The sequence below is a fragment of the Oryx dammah genome, unplaced genomic scaffold, assembly GCF_014754425.2.
Source record: "Oryx dammah isolate SB20612 unplaced genomic scaffold, SCBI_Odam_1.1 HiC_scaffold_18, whole genome shotgun sequence".
NCBI classification, from domain to species: Eukaryota; Metazoa; Chordata; class Mammalia; order Artiodactyla; family Bovidae; genus Oryx; species Oryx dammah.
In genome coordinates this window covers 44,393,263-44,409,502 of record NW_024070202.1, presented here as the reverse complement: position 1 = coordinate 44,409,502, position 16,240 = coordinate 44,393,263, and the positions used below count along the sequence as shown (strand labels likewise).

At 39.6% G+C, this 16,240-nt stretch overlaps 1 protein-coding gene across 7 annotated transcripts in view; it reads left to right on the top strand.

Annotated features, from left to right (window-relative positions):
- The window catches only part of CCDC146 (coiled-coil domain containing 146), a 141,234-nt gene that overhangs the window by 100,319 nt on the left and 24,675 nt on the right, over window positions 1-16,240 (top strand). For all 7 annotated transcript variants that reach the window (XM_040260758.1, XM_040260756.1, XM_040260762.1 and 4 more), the window contains 5 exons: window positions 858-915; window positions 3,167-3,343; window positions 6,763-6,836; window positions 7,685-7,912; window positions 8,725-8,911. In XM_040260758.1, coding sequence (XP_040116692.1) covers window positions 858-915; window positions 3,167-3,343; window positions 6,763-6,836; window positions 7,685-7,912; window positions 8,725-8,911 — 724 coding nt within the window. The remainder of the gene's footprint in view (window positions 1-857; window positions 916-3,166; window positions 3,344-6,762; window positions 6,837-7,684; window positions 7,913-8,724; window positions 8,912-16,240) is intronic.

The window sequence follows — 16,240 nt, the reverse complement described above, 5'->3', positions numbered from 1 at the left end:
TGGTGATGGACAGAGAGGCCTGGCGTGCTGCAGTCCATGTGGTCGCAAAGAGTCAGACACGACTGAGTGACTGAACTGAACTGAATACACAAGCTCTAAAAGGAAAGGGCTTCCCTGGTGGCTCGGATGGTAAAGAATTGGCCTGCAATGCGGGAGACCTGGGTTTGATCACTGGGCTGGGAAGATCCCCTGGAGAAGGGAATGGCTATCCACTCCAGTATTCTTGCCTGGAGAATCCAATGGACAGAGGAGCCTGGCAGGTGACAGTCCATGAGGTGGCACACTTTCTTTCTTTCTAAAAGGAAAGGTATAAGTATTCAAAACTCTGAAGAAATTCAGCTTCAGCCTACAGTCCACACAACTAACCTATAAAATTCTGTGTGGCACACAGTTATTACAAAAACCTTCAATTTACTTTATTGCAAATATAGTTTCATAAAAATAAACCTGGTATGCATGCCTCTTTAGACCTACTGGCTAGTGGGATCTGCTAATTAGATGGAACCAGTAAAGGCTGTATCAGTAATCCAGACAGGTACTAGTTTCTTGTAAATAATATAAAGAAAAAGCCCAGAGCCTGCCTGGAAGGAACCTGAGTCTGGAGGGGAGGTCGTGATCACAAGCAGTTACAATGTGGTGAGAGAACTCCTTTGATGGGTGTGTGTATAGTGTTAGGGAGGACTGGAGAGGGAGTCCCTACGTGAGCCTGTGGGAGTCAGTAAAGCCATCACCAAGGATGGACACCAGGCTGACAAAGACACCGGAGAGTGCGTTCTAAGAAGAGAAAGTAGAAAATTATTACTGTGCAAATAGTTTAATTTTTGTACTTTGTCAAATTTTTTTTTTTTTTTTTGCAGCTTAGTGGAAGAAAAAAACCTCATACTAAAGGAATTCGAGAAGATACCTAAGCCAGGAGTAAGTCTTAGATGATCTAGACTTTGTTAAATACAGCTGGATTGAAACAACCTTTTTGATAAATATTAATGCTTATCACAGAAACCATATCCTGAAACATTTGAAAGACCCAGAAGTCTTAACTATGGATGATGATGAAAGCAATACCTGTATAACTTCTGCAGTAAGCATAAGTGTGCCTATTACAGGATTTAGCTACTTGGCATCTAATTTAGGTTGTGTTTGGTTGGACAATATCAGCTTTGTTTTCAGAAGAAAAAAGGATTCTATGGTTGGTACTTTAAAACATTATTTAGCAAAAATAGTTAACTATATATAACTATAGTTAACTATATAATAACTATAGCAAATAGTTATTACTCTTTTAGCTTCCTGAATGTCTCAAGCTGATTATAAGAAATTTTTATACAGATGTATCATGCCTAACAAACTTAGTAATTCATGCCTAACAAACTTAGTAAAAACATACTTCCCTAAAATGTACTAGTTTAAAGCAACAGCCATTTCTTATTTTCAACAGTTGTGAATTCTTCTAGCCTGAGCTGACTCAGTTAGGGTAGGATGGCTTCATTTGTATGTCAGTCATTTTGGTGTAGTTGGTCTAAGTTCACATGTCACTGGTTAGTCTCATGATGATGGAAAGGTTTCCAGTCTCAAGAAAGAGACAAATAGTCTCAAGAAAGGGCAAACCTCAACACAAGCAGGTTTTGAGCCTTTGCTTAAATCACTGTTGGTAACATCACATTGGTCCAAGTAAGTCATAGTGCCACATTTGGAATCAAGGAGCAGAGGTCCTCCTACATCTAAATATGACATAGCCATATTGCAAACAAGGTTAGGAGGAATTATGTCCCTTTCTTTTGCAATCTATCATAGAAAGTAAATGAAAAAATCAGCACACACCACATTAAATGGAACTGCACTACACCTTCTGAATGGTTTTATTAAAAAAGTATGTTGTTGGTGGTTTAATTTCAAGGCACAAAAACCTGTTCAACATAGAGTAAGATACTATTACATATATGAGTATGAATGTAAGAATGTATATATATATATGCATATATATGTATATATTATATGGCAACCCACTCTAGTGTTCTTGCCTGGAGAATCCCAGGGATGGGGGAGCCTGGTGTGCTGCCATCTAAGGGGTCACATAGAGTTGGACCAGAGAAGGCAATGGCACCCCACTCCAGTACTCTTGCCTGGAACATCCCATGGACAGAGGAGCCTGGTAGGCTGCAGTCCACGGGGTCGCTAAGAGTCAGACACGACTGAACGACTTCACTTTCACTTTTCACTTTCATGCATTGGAGAAGGAAATGGCAACCCACTCCAGTGTTCTTGCCTGGAGAATCCCAGGGACGGGGGAGCCTGGTGGGCTGCCGTCTATGGGGTCGCACAGAGTCAGACACGACTAAAGTGACTTAGCATCATATAAGTATTCCTAACCACCATTTTCAACAGAGATTCTACGGGAAAAAGTATTTTGAATTTTAGTTTCAGATCATAGGATCACTCACCAATTTTACCCTCCAGGAACATCAGTGGAAGAGAGCCATATGCAGAAAGGCCAGAGAAAGCTAAGTGGATCCTTCCCCTTAGTCATTAGTAATGTGTGGCCCTCCTGAGTACAAGAAGGCTTCTCTCTCATAAGTTAAACACTCCTCAGATAATCAGTCACGGGAAACACTCAAAGCCCTGTCAGGAGTCTGAGGCAGAGGGCATTTGAGGAGAATGTGCACGAGTTAGAGAAGTATCATTAATGACAGTGGGAGATTAAGGAATTCAAGGACTAGAGACATTCCAAATGTGAACTCCCTGATCTTTAGTTCTCATGTGTCACTCAGACTAACCATAGCCTAGATATTCAAACATTATTTGTATCTCATGTGTCAAATCACAAAGCTACTAGAAAAAAGGGCTGGAAATTTTTACTAATGCTTTTTGGTATCAAATAAACATTAACTCAGAAAAAGGAACCATTTAAAATGTAGGAAGACCAAAAAGAGCATTAATAAAAAAAAAAAGTTCAAATCTAATGTAAAACATTTAACACATATAGTATAATTGCTATGCATTCATTGAAGAGGTTAGAAATCAAAAGTTGCATTTAACTCTGTAAGAAATCATTTATGAAGCTCAAAGCAAATATAATCAAAATGGTAAGTAAAATTTTTAATTTGATTTTTAGCCAAACAGATGCTTGCTCAGACTTTGTATAACTTGATGATTTTCATGCCTTTTAAAGGAAATGGAGAAGAAGATGAGAATATTGAGAGAAAGCACTGAGGAATTACGTAAGGAAGTAATGCAGAAGAAATTAGAAATTAAAAATTTACGGGAAGATTTGACATCTAAGCAAAAGCAATTACTAAAGGAGCAGAAGGAGCTAGAAGAACTGCTTGAATATCAGGTCACCTTAAAGGTGTGCTACTTCAACTCATACATATGTGAACATTGTATCTGCAAGGACATAAAAAGGCATGGGTATCATTGCACTTTTTGCATTGACTACACAGGTTTGACAAAAACCAAAACACACAAACTGAAATGTTACGCAGTTGTGATTGATCCTATCAAACTAAACCTAGGCTCTGGGGATTCACAAAAGATTTCTGAATATTCAGTAGCATCACTCTAAGTTGGAGACCTGACTGGGAGAAAAGGTCTCTCCAGACCTCGTCAAGCATTTTCCAATATTAGAAAGCAGTGTCACAAACACTTCCTTCAAGAGCAACCAAATGTCCTAACCTCTTTATATAGTTACTACTTTATCCTTGTCTGCCTGTTTGATTCCACTTCACTTCCCTCTCACTGTGAACATTATACAAGACCCATATGTATGTTTTCAGTTCAGTTCAGTCACTCAGCCATGCCTGACTCTTTCCTAAAACATATTTGTGTTTTAAGAAATAATTAAAATTCATTTCATTTTGAAATATTTTATAACAGGTCTTGAAACAATTTAAGTAAACTAGAGTTATTTTTTAAAGCAACACATCTGAGATACCTTGGCTTAGAATTAGGATTCACTTTGACCTCCTTAAGAGATGAAGCAGTCAGCCAAGACATACCCAGCTGCCACCTAGAAAATGGACACTGAGCCGAGATGGGTTTACAAGGAACACAGTGAAGCTAAGGCTTCAGCCCTTCACATGCATTAACCACCTCCAAGGCCCTGAACCTAATTTAGCATTTATAACTTGTCATTCTTTCTCTTAAAAAGAACTCCCCAAATTGTACAAATTTTAGCCTCACAAAATTTAGATCTGCTCAAGACTGAGCAAGACCCCAGAAATATACCACACTGTAGGGGTGTCTAAGCCCCTGTGTTACCCCAGGTCCCAAAGTCGAGCATGACCCTCAGGTGGGAAGGGGCTCTTCCACAACCCCTGCCACATATGTACATACCATTTTTGAGGCTAAAAGTGAATCTTCCGTGAATCCACAGAGCATAATGCAAAGCAGTGTTAGACAAAGTTAGCTTCTGATCTTGGCCTTGCTGCTTAGAAGTTATGTGACTTTGGGCAAATCATTTACCTTCTCTTAGCCTCAGCCTTCGGAGAAGGCAGTGGCACCCCACTCCAGTACTCTTGCCTGGAAAATCCCATGGACAGAGGAGGCTGGTAGGCTGCAGTCCATGGGGTCGCTAAGAGTCAGACACGACTGAGCGACTTCACTTTCACTTTTCACTTTCATGCATTGGAGAAGGAAATGGCAACCCACTCCAGTGTTCTTGCCTGGAGAATCCCAGGGACGGGGGAGCCTGGTGGGCTGCCGTCTATGGGGTCACAGAGTCGGACATGACTGAAGCGACTTAGCAGCAGCAAAAGCAGCAGCCTCAGCCTTAGAGATTAAGATGCGTATTCAGGGAGGTAAAGCTCTAAGGAGAATCCGATAGGTGAGTGAGGGAAACAGGACAGAGGACAGAGCTGCGGAAGAAGTCAGGCCAAACCATGGTTTTAGGAGACCCCTAGGCTAAAAGTGAATCAACCTGATCCCATGGGGAACTCAGATCATGAATCGCACCACAGAAGTTGTTCCACCCTGAGTCGGGGGTGGGCTGCTGTACCTCCACATCAGTCACAGCCTGTGCCCCTCTTCCTTCCACCCCCCTACCCACCCACCCTTCTGCACCCCACCCACCGCCAAGGCAACTCTGCACAGCCATGGCGCTCTGTGGAGAGAATAAGCATAAGCTGTTTAGTTCAGTCACTCAGACGTGTCTGACTCTTTGCAACCCCGTGAACTGCAGCACGCCAGGCCTCCCTGTCCATCACCAACTCCCAGAGTTTACCCAAACTCATGTCCATTGAGTCGGTGATGCCATCCAGCCATCTCATCCTCTGTCGCCCCCTTCTCCTCCGGCCCCCAATCCCTCCCAGCATCAGAGTCTTTTCCAATGAGTCAACTCTTCGCATGAGGTGGCCAAAGTATTGGAGTTTCAGCTTTAGCATCAGTCCTTCCAAAGAATACCCAGGAATGATCTCCTTTAGGATGGACTGGTTGGATCTCCTTGCAGTCCAAGGGACTCTCAAGAGTCTTCTCCAACACCACAGCTCAAAAGCATCAATTCTTCGGCACTCTGCTCAGCTTTCTTCACAGTCCAACTCTCACATCCATACGTGACCACTGGAAAAACCATAGCCTTGACTAGACGGACCTTTGTTGGCAAAGTAACGTCTCTGCTTTTCAATGCTATCTAGGTTGGTCATAACTTTTCTTCCAAGGAGTAAGTGTCTTTTAATTTCATGGCTGCAGTCACCATCTGCAGTGATTTTGGAGCCCAAAAACATAAAGTCTGACACTGTTTCCCCATCTATTTGCCATGAAGTGATGGGACCAGATGCCATGATCTTCATTTTCTGAATGTTGAGCTTTAAGCCAACTTTTTCACTCTCCTCTTTCATTTTCATCAAGAGGCTTTTGAGTTCCTCTTCACTTTCTGCCATAAGGGTGGTGTCATCTGCATATCTGAGGTGATTGATATTTCTCCCAGCAATCTTGATTCCAGCTTGTGCTTCTTCCAGCCCAGCATTTCTCATGATGTACTCTGCATAGAAGTTAAATAAGCAGGGTGACAAGATACAGCCTTGACATACTCCTTTTCCTATTTGGAACCAGTCTGTTGTTCCATGTCCATTTCTAACTGCTGCTTCCTGACCTGCATACAGGTTTCTCAAGAGGCAGGTCAGGTGGTCTGGTATTCCCACCTCTTTCAGAATTTTCCACAGTTTATTGTGATCTACACAGTCAAGGCTTTGGCATAGTCAATAAAGCAGAAATAGATGTTTTTCTGGAACTCTCTTGCTTTTTCCAGCGGAAGAAGCAATTGATCCAGTGGATGCTGGCAATTTGATCTCTGGTTCCTCTGCCTTTTCTAAAAGCAGCTTGAACATCTGGAAGTTCATGGTTCACGTACTGCTGAAGTCTGGCTTGGAGAATTTTGAGCATTACTTTACTAGCGTGTGAGATGAGTCCAATTGTGCAGTAGTTTGAGCATTCTTTGGCATTGTCTTTCTTTGGGATTGCAATGAAAACTGACCTTTTCCTTAGCAGCCTTAAAAATCTCTGAGGGATGGGTGTATCTCCATAAAGAGAACCTGGGCAGAGCACCCACAGCATTCGCTACAGTCAGTTAGCTCCTCTTTCAAATGGTAACCACAACCATCTTGAAAAGTCATTACGAGAATTAAATGGAATAATTAAAGCAAACTGCAGGGTACAGGACAGACAGTGAAAGTTCTATACCTTGTAGCTCCTTTCTCTCTCTCCTATTTAATTTGCTTAACTGCTTCTCATCTAAGAGTACATAATTTTAACACGGCTCCATTTCTTTACTAGGATGAAGTGGTCCATCGTCAATCCATCCCCGTACAAATTGGAAAAGAGACAGAAAAAACAACACGCAAAAAAGTGTATGGTTTAATATTTTTATTTTCTATCCCTCCAGCCCACACTTCCCCAAGTTATGTGTGCATGCTTAAACAGGAATATTAGCCACTGAACATATCAAATTACTGCGATAATTTTAGAAATATCTGCATTTGGCTCTCTCTAGGTTGTACACATTAAGTTCTTTAAAAGAATGTAGTGCAGCCCATTACTGTCATTCCTAACACTTATTTATGTCTTAATTTTGGGACAATATTCTCTAATATATAAATCATGTCTCTATGGAGAGTAACTGAATTTAACAGAACTGCATATGGAATAAGTTGTTTGAACTGCGTAGAATTTCATGGTCTAGATATGTCAGCCAGCCAGATGCCTGAAACCCAAAAAACAGTAATTCTTCACTTGTCAGCTATCCGTGTGCATAAGCCCCTACACATTTAGAGTAGATTGGAGGCAGAAATCACAGAGGAAATTCTCAAAGTTTAGAGGAACCAAAAAAGATAAATAAGTGGAGATAACAAAAGTCTGGAGAAGAGGGGAAAGAGGAGACAGACAGTAGTAGTGGCTCTAAAACCCAAGCCCCACCAGTACCGATGCTGAGAAGTTTAGTTCAGAGGGTGAGGGTTGAATCCCAAGAGACGGTAGCGCCAGGGACCTGGGGAGAAAGTAGGGAAGCTGGCCAAATGCTTTCCCTCAGTGACACTCAGTGGAGTGGTCTTCATCTCACTTCTGAATTTATGACTAGACCTTCTGTTGCCTAGTTAGAAAGTACAAACAGGTGAAGACATTCAGGGCTCAAAATAAGGCAAGTGTGTATGTGTGAATGTGTTGTGTACACACATATATATGTGCATACCTATCCCCACAGAGAAATGGAAAAGAAAAAACTTGGCTTGGAATACGAACTCAAAGAGCTAAATGATTCCCTAAAGAAAGTTGAAACCAAAATTAATGCTGTAATGGAAGAGAAGGAGGATGTAATAAAGGAAGTTGAAGGCAAACGGGCCTTACTTGAAATCAAAGAGCGAGAATATAGCCAATTGGTCAAGCTATTAGAATTAACTAGAGAGAATGAAGCAAGTTCACTAACTGAAAGGTTTGTTATATTAATGTGTTTTGTCATCTAAATATTTCTTTGATTTCTATTTTAAGATTCAAAATAATCTCAAACAGATTTATATTCACTTAGTAAATATTTTAATAGAATTTTTAATCATTTTACCATTAATAAAAATATATTATTAAATAAAGCATTTTATTTATTTATTTTTAAATTTTTTTATTTTACTTTACAATACTGTATTGGTTTTGCCATACATTGACGTGAATCCGCCACGGGTGTACATGAGTTCCCAATCCTGAACCGCCCCCCTAACCTCTCTCCCCATATCATCTCTCTGGGTCATCCCAGTGCACCAGCCCCAAGCATCCTGTATTTTTTATCCTTTATTCTTCATTGTCCTCAATTTCTTGTGACCAAATCTTAAGGACACAATTTATTGGGATTTTTTTTTAAGTTTCTCTAATGTACCTCTGGAAAATTGTATCACTGGAGTGTGCTATAATTTAAGGATTTTATTTTCCCTGCAGATCACAGCATTTCTGAGATAATCATGATATTTTTCCTAAAAGGGGCAATTCCATGATGTGAGTCTCTAGGAGAGTGTTAATTCCTATTTTTAAGTAAAATTTCAGAGAAACTAGAACTTCTGTCTCTGCCAATTTGCTCTTCCCCTTGGGTTTTAATGACTGACACTGACAAGAACTTGCAAACAAAATTGCTTTTGGCATTACTTAAAATTTGATTCTAACATGAAAATAGTTCTGTATATATCTGCTGACCATGCTACCCTGAAAAAGGGCAGCTGATGACAAATCACTTTCATATTCTCTTTTTACCTGGAACAGAGGGATCTTGGATCTCAATTTACGAAACTGTCTTATTGACAAGCATAACTACCACGATGAACTGTCTCGTAAGCAAAGAGAGAAAGAACGAGATTTTCGAAATTTAAAAAAAATGGAGCTACTCTTGAAAGTGTCCTGGGATGCACTCAATCAAACTCAAGCACTGCATCAAAGGCTTCTGTTAGAGGTGGGTGCTGAACACTGCCATCTGGTTGGCAAACTCAGTGCCATCTTTTTGTTTTTCGGTTTGTTCTTTTCTTTGGATAGCACTGGTGCAGCTCGTGGGATCTTGTTCCCTTACCAGGGATTGAATCCAGGCCCTCAGCAGTGAGAACACAAAGTCTTAACCATAGACAGCCAGGAAATTCCCTCAGTACCATCTTTTTGAAGCAAACATATTTCAAGAACTTGTTTTTGTTGTCAATAGGGAAAGAGAGAAAGGAATAGAACAGATAAAAGATAGCTTTAAAATGCATCAAATCTGTTATAGAGGCCCAGTTGTTTCAATCTTTTTGTTATCCCAAGATTAGAGAAATGTCTTATTGGGATCACGCATCAGCTTGGCCACGGGAGGCAGTTAGGCCATCCAGTTCTGGAAGATCTAATGGGTTCACTTCAGGGTAGAATCAAGTGAACCACTATGTTTGAAAGAGTTCAAAGAGTCAGATCCAGAATGCTGTTACTGAGACTACAACAGTCAGAAACAAGACCAGATCATGTGAATACAGATAGACAGCCAGCCTGAACCTCCAATTAGCCAACGCCCATCAGAACCCAGTGTCAGCTCCCTGAATAATTTTGTGTGCATCAGAGGTATACTACAGCTAGAGAATGTTCAATGTAGCTATTACCTTCTTACTACCTCTATGCTCCCATAGGGAGGGATTTTGGTCCCATTGTCTCTGATTCCCTCCTCTTTCACATGACCCCTCCTGTGCCGGTGGACCAAGCACTGCTGAAAGGCAGTGAATCATAAAAAGGACTGCATCCCTACACCCATGCCTTGGCCAGTGCTTCCTCTGGTGAAAAAGAGATCAGTCTCTGAGATGAAGCAGCTGGGGGTACAAAAATCATACCTGTTCTCTTCAGGATTGTCATGGTCCATGATCTTATAGGGGCTCATGACCTCAGAAACGTAAACAGGAGTTTCCAGCTATGGTAGACACTTCCAATTCTAACCTATAAATCTAATTCTCCTCTCCTTCTGGGCATATAGAAGGTTTATACTTCCTTGTACCCTCTGCCATTGAGCAGGGTCATAGGACTGGTTCTGGTCAATGGATTGTGGGCAGAAATGACACATGTTCCTTCCATCTTAGAGCAGTATGAGAACCTCTAGCCCCTTTCCCCCCTCCCATGGCCATTGTGGTGACTTCCAATGATGATATGGAAATGTTGTAAATGAATGCATCCAGGAATACTGAGCCAACTGTGGTCTTGGAGAACCACCTTGACTGGCCAGACACTTTGTCAGAGCAAGAAATAAGCTTTCATGCTTTGGGGTAATGATAATTAGGCTTGTTTCTGAGGCAATAACCTACCCTATCATGATTGAAAGACCAACTTTTATTAAATTGTGAAAATAACTGGTAGAGTTATGAATGTTCTAAATGACTAGGTCTTGAACTTGCTGTCAAACGGCACTCATGAACTTTTTTATATCTCATTGGGGTGAAAAGTGCTTTTCACACTTTTACAGAACAAACAGAATGCTTATTGTTTTCATTATTAAAACAATAATATTTATGTTTCACATCTATTTTAATAGTTTTATTAAAATTTCTAAGTGTAGATTGATTCCTTTACAACTGTGAAAAGTTTTAAACTCTAAAAATGTTTTTTTTTTCTATAAAAGCTTACATTTTCTACATCAACCATTACACTACTTTGTTGTTGTTGTTTTTATGGTTATTTCTTCATCTCTCCATTTACTTTCATCCCTTCTGCATCCGTATCCAGGTGTGTCTTTCCTACACAGCATATACTTTTTAATATCTAGTCTGAAAATTTCTGCCTTTCAGTTCTTGTATTTAGTCCAAAACTACATTTTCTGGAGAAGAAAATGGCAATCCACTGTAGTATTCTTGCTGGGAAAAATCCCATTGTCAGAGGAGCTTGGCAGGCACAGGTACATTTGGGCTTATGGCCACTGTATTACTATTGCTTTTTCTCTGTCTTATCTATTTTTTGTACCATTTTTTCTCTTGTTTTTTCTTCTTTCAAATTAATCAAAAAGATGAATTTTTCTATTTTTCCCATTTTTTGATATGCATTAGTTTTGCACTCTCTTTTCAGTCTTTCAGTGGCTACAGTTAAGATTATGCCATTCATCCTTGATTTATTAGAGTCCAGTATAAATTCTTTTATCCTAGATAATGTTAGAACCTTTGAAGACTCTATATCTTTGCAACTCTTATACTTTCAAATGTATTTTTTAATCCAACTTTTCAAGTTATTCTTACTCAAAGTACTGGCTTACTGCAAGCTATTCCATCTTAACTCAAAGCCTTGCACATTAGAAAGTTAAGTTGGAACTTTGGATAAACACAGACTTTCTGGTACTCCACCTCACTCTCAATGAGATCTACAGTGATGAGCAGTTAAAATATTTATTCCAAGAATTGGTGGAAACCTAGATGTGGTGAACAGAAGGCTCTTAAGACCAGTAAATGTTGCTTTTATTAATAAAACAATCCTTGTTTATTAAGCAAATAACCATAGTAAGATTTCTTTAAACAATAATAGGACAAAAATTATCATTGCTTTTAGTAATCTACTATGGTGATTCCAGTAGTAAGTGAAGTTAGTCTATTCAATATGTTGCTAATGCTGACTCAACAAAACATTCTCCTTAAAAGTAGAAAGAAAGATAAGTTTAATGGGAGAAGTAAGATAGCTTGTCATGTAGAGAAATATCTATTGGTGATCTCAAAAGCAGTTATAAGCTGATAACAGTCACAATATTGGTTCTAAAATATGACAAACACTAAACAGAATTAAGTTTGTCTTTATAAGAAAATTTAAAATAGAAGGGCAAAGAAACAGAATATAAAATGTAACTCTGCCATTTCTACTTCCAGTTAAGACATAAAGCATTGGAGTAGACCATGGTTCCTGTCATAGGAACCAGAAAAAATTAATAAACTAAAAATCACATATTTTTAAAAGATGTATGAGAGTTGTGGAAGTAAATTCTATAACAGTATAAACACTTCCTAGATGAACAGATACAGGTAGTCTTTTTCCTCCCTGAAGCATTTGCCAAGTCTAGGCATGAGCAGGTAGAAGCCGGGCCTGCCAAGAAGGAGCAAAGCTGGAGGCATAATCCTCCGACTTTAGACAATATTATAAAGATACAGTAATCAAAATAATACAGTACTGGTACAAAAACATATAGATCAATGCAACAGAATAGAGAGCCCAGAGATAAACCCACACATCTATGGTCAGTTAATCTTGGGCAAAGGAGGCAAGAATATACAATGGAGAAAAGACAGTCTCTTCAGTAAGTTGTGTTGGGGAAGTTGAACACAACCTCATAAAAATTTATGAAGTTATAAGAGAACACTGCCTGACACCTCACACAAAAATAAACTAAAGTGACTTAAAGACTTAAATATAAGATGCAAAACCATAAAACTTCCAGAAGAAAACAAAGGCAAAACATTCTCTGACATAAATTGTACCACTGTTTTCTTAGGTCAGTTAACCAAGGCAATAGAAATAAAAGCAAAAGTAGAAACAGGGGACCTAATCAAACATATTGGAAAAGGAAATGGCAGCCCACTCCAATATTCTTGCCTGGAGGATCCCATGAACAGAGGAGCCTTGCGGGCTATAGTCCATGGTGTTGCAAGAGTTGAACACGACTTAGCAACTAAACCAATCAAACATATAAGCTTTTGCACAGCAAAGGAAACCATAAACAAAAAGAAAAGACAACCAATGGTCTGGGAGAAAATACAGGCAAATATCACTTCTATGTGGAATCCAAAAGAATGACACAAATGAATTTATCTATGAAACAGGATCACAGACATTGAGAACAGATCTGTGGTTCCCAAAAGGGAGAGGAGGTGGAGGAGGAATGCAGTGGGAATCTGGGGTTAGCAAATGCAAACTATTATATATAGAATGGACAAACAATAAAGTCCTACTGTATAAAGCTCAACATTCAGAAAACGAAGATCATGGCATCTGGTCCCATCACTTCATGGGAAATAGATGGGGAAATAGTGGAAACAGTGGCACACTTTATTTATTTTGGGCTCCAAAATCACTGCAGATGGTGACTGCAGCCATGAAATTAAAAGACGCTTACTCCTTGGAAGAAAAGTTATGACCAACCTAGACAGTATATTCAAAAGCAGAGACATTACTTTGCCGACTAAGGTCCGTCTAGTCAAGGCTATGGTTTTTCCTGTGGTCATGTATGGATGTGAGAGTTGGATTGTGAAGAAGGCTGAGCGCCGAATAATTGATGTGTTTGAACTGTGGTGTTGGAGAAGACTCTTGAGGGTCCCTTGGACTGCAAGGAGATCCAACCAGTCCATTCTGAAGGAGATCAGCCCTGGGATTTCTTTGGAAGGAATGATGCTAAAGCTGAAGCTCCAGTACTTTGGCCACCTCATGTGAAGAGTTGACTCATTGGAAAAGACTCTGATGCTGGGAGGGAGTGGGGGCAGGAGGAGAAGGGGATGACAGAGGATGAGATGGCTGGATGGCATCACTGACTCAATGGACGTGAGTCTGAGTGAACTCTGGGAGTCGGTGATGGACAGGGAGGCCTGGTGTGCTGCGATTCATGGGGTCGCAAAGAGTCAGACACGACTGAGTGACTGAACCAAACCGAACCGTATAGCACAGGAAACCACATTCAGTATTCTGTGATGACTATATGGAAAAGAATATTTAAAAAGAATATATCTGAACCCCTTTGCTGTATAGCAGAAATTAACATAACACTGTGTTATACTTTACAATGAAATATATCCAAAATAAATAATGAGTTATGTGAAGAATATTTTTAAAAAAGCAACATACATATACATCTTAAACTGAATTCTGAAGTCTATAATTAGAATTTCCTCTCTGTTTGGTTCATCGCTTTGCCAATACTTTGTCCTTATTACAGTCTTCTCCTTCAAAGAAATACAAATAAGATTCTTGGCTTTTAATTAAGAAAAGCCTTAAGTGCCATATTACCTATATTACTAAAGTACCATGGGCTCTGTTTCTGTATGTTGAAATACAGTTGATCATGCAGTTTCATGAAATATATATGATTTTTATTGGGCTTTAAAAAAAAGAAAAAGAAGACCAGTCTGCCATAAGGAGAGAGACTTTGCTAGGGTTAGGGAAAACCATGACAAACTGAAATGTAGAGAATTTCTTAAAGATATCACACTTTCAGGAAATCAAACAACACATTAAAGTACACTTCTGATTTTAATCATAGCTCCTACTGACTTCCACTGAGGTACGGAAGAGGAATAAAACCCCGTATCTACATTCTAACACAGTCCCCTCAGTGACTCTGGGGATTTTGCTTTGACATTCACTGTCATGTTTTAAGGGTTGCAATATTATATCTGTAATGTTATTTTCTTTCAAAATAAAAACATACTCAAGACTGTGACAACAATAAACCCTCTAGCCCAGTAACTATGTCATTTTCTGTGTGTACACATCAAGTCGTGTACCAGGCAGGTCACCACTCCCAAGGAAGCGGAGTGCCACGCACCACTCACCTATCTTGGGGAAGGGCCACTGCATCTTGGGGTTGGAGTCGCCAAGGAAAACACAACAGTCAAGCACTGGATGGAACAACACTACCTACACAAAGAAGAGACAGAGGAAGATCAGCTCAGTAGTGAACTTTGGTCCCCAGTGGCCAGCAGTTTCTCCTGATGGCCAGCTCAGGGTGATTGGCCTATGCTCACAATTGTCTTACTACGGTGAAAGGAACCTTGATCCTTCTCGTGGAGTCTAAAATCCTGAAAGCTGGCGGTGTGCCTGCGGGCCACTGACATACAGGCTTAAGCAGAACCAAGGAGTTCTCACTGTGCCTGAAACAGGGAAAGATATTCCCACACAAAGTGATAACCCAGTACAGGCTGTGTGGATTCCCTATCTCTCCATAAGGAAGAGTGCCAGGGCCAAAGCCCGTTCTTTTGTAGCTAAGTGGGGGTGGAAAGGCTGCAGGCAGGAGACTGCTTTTTCCAACAGCACTTTTCCTTTATTTATAGTTTTCTAGAAGATTCATCTCTCTGTGCTCTGACTTAGAAGTGATTCTGCACTTCTCTTAGTGACTCCCTTCCAGTGTTCAAGGCAATTGTGACAACTTAACTATATAGAGGAGAGCATCAGTTTTGAGTCAGGCAGAGTCAGGTTTAAATCCTAGATTCACTGAACAGCTGCTGATGTTCGACATTTTCAACCTCTGAACTGGGATTATTGCAAGGAATAAAGTGATTACAGATGTGAACGTCTGTGGTTCCAAGAAGACGGTACCAAGAAACAACTGTTGCTTTTCTTCCTGTATATGTATAGAAACTTTTTCAAAGGCTAAAGAAAATTTTATAATCAGAATAAGACTTTGAATATGGCTATTTCTTTCCAAAGGTGAGGCTGGCGCATTCAGGCCCTCCTGATAACCCTCAGGAAAGCCTTTCAGTATCTACTCTGCATCATCTGAATGACTGCCACTGCCACCAGCTATTCTCCCTTTGTTCTATTTTTTCCAGGTTCAATCTACTCTCCATTTTGCTACTAATATTCTTAAATGAAAAAAATAAAACTGAAAAAAACCTTAAATGATACTTTAATGTCTCACCTGCTCAAGACATTCAATGTTCTTTATTTTACATAATCATGGGGTGAAAGAACAGAGGAATTGTAAAGATCATATGGTCCAAGGAAGGCAAGTGCCAATTCTCTTCAGCTGGTGGTAGCCCCCTGTAGTGAACATTTTGCAAAGGATTCTGAGACCCAGCACTGGCTTATCAGCTCTGTAGTTGATTAGTGATGTCTGCCTCAGGTATAGAAAGGTAGATGACAGCACATACACCATTTATTTCCTATTCTTAATTAAGTCCTCTTCCTTTAGCTAATTCTTGTGATCCATCTTCATCATTTAAGTAATATGTGAATAATGCTACTCCTTTATTTTTCAGTTTTAGACCTGATTATTTTTACTTCTCACTATAAATGATGAGGATTAAGCTTATTTTATACCCTGTCCATTGAACATACCTATTTCTTGTCCCTCCATATACTAAATAGCTTATGCTATAATTTTAACAATTTTGAAGTTTCATATTTGCATTATTATGAATAAATGTTACCCACACCTGAGTCACATTAGATAATTACTTACAAAATTGTATTCCCCGATATTTATATACATTGTGTTTTTATTTGTAGTTTTCTGTGTACTTATCATTAGTTCAACTCCAAACTGACCTGTTAGTGAATAAATTTCCTCTCAGCATGTTAAAACACATTTGGTAGTCTA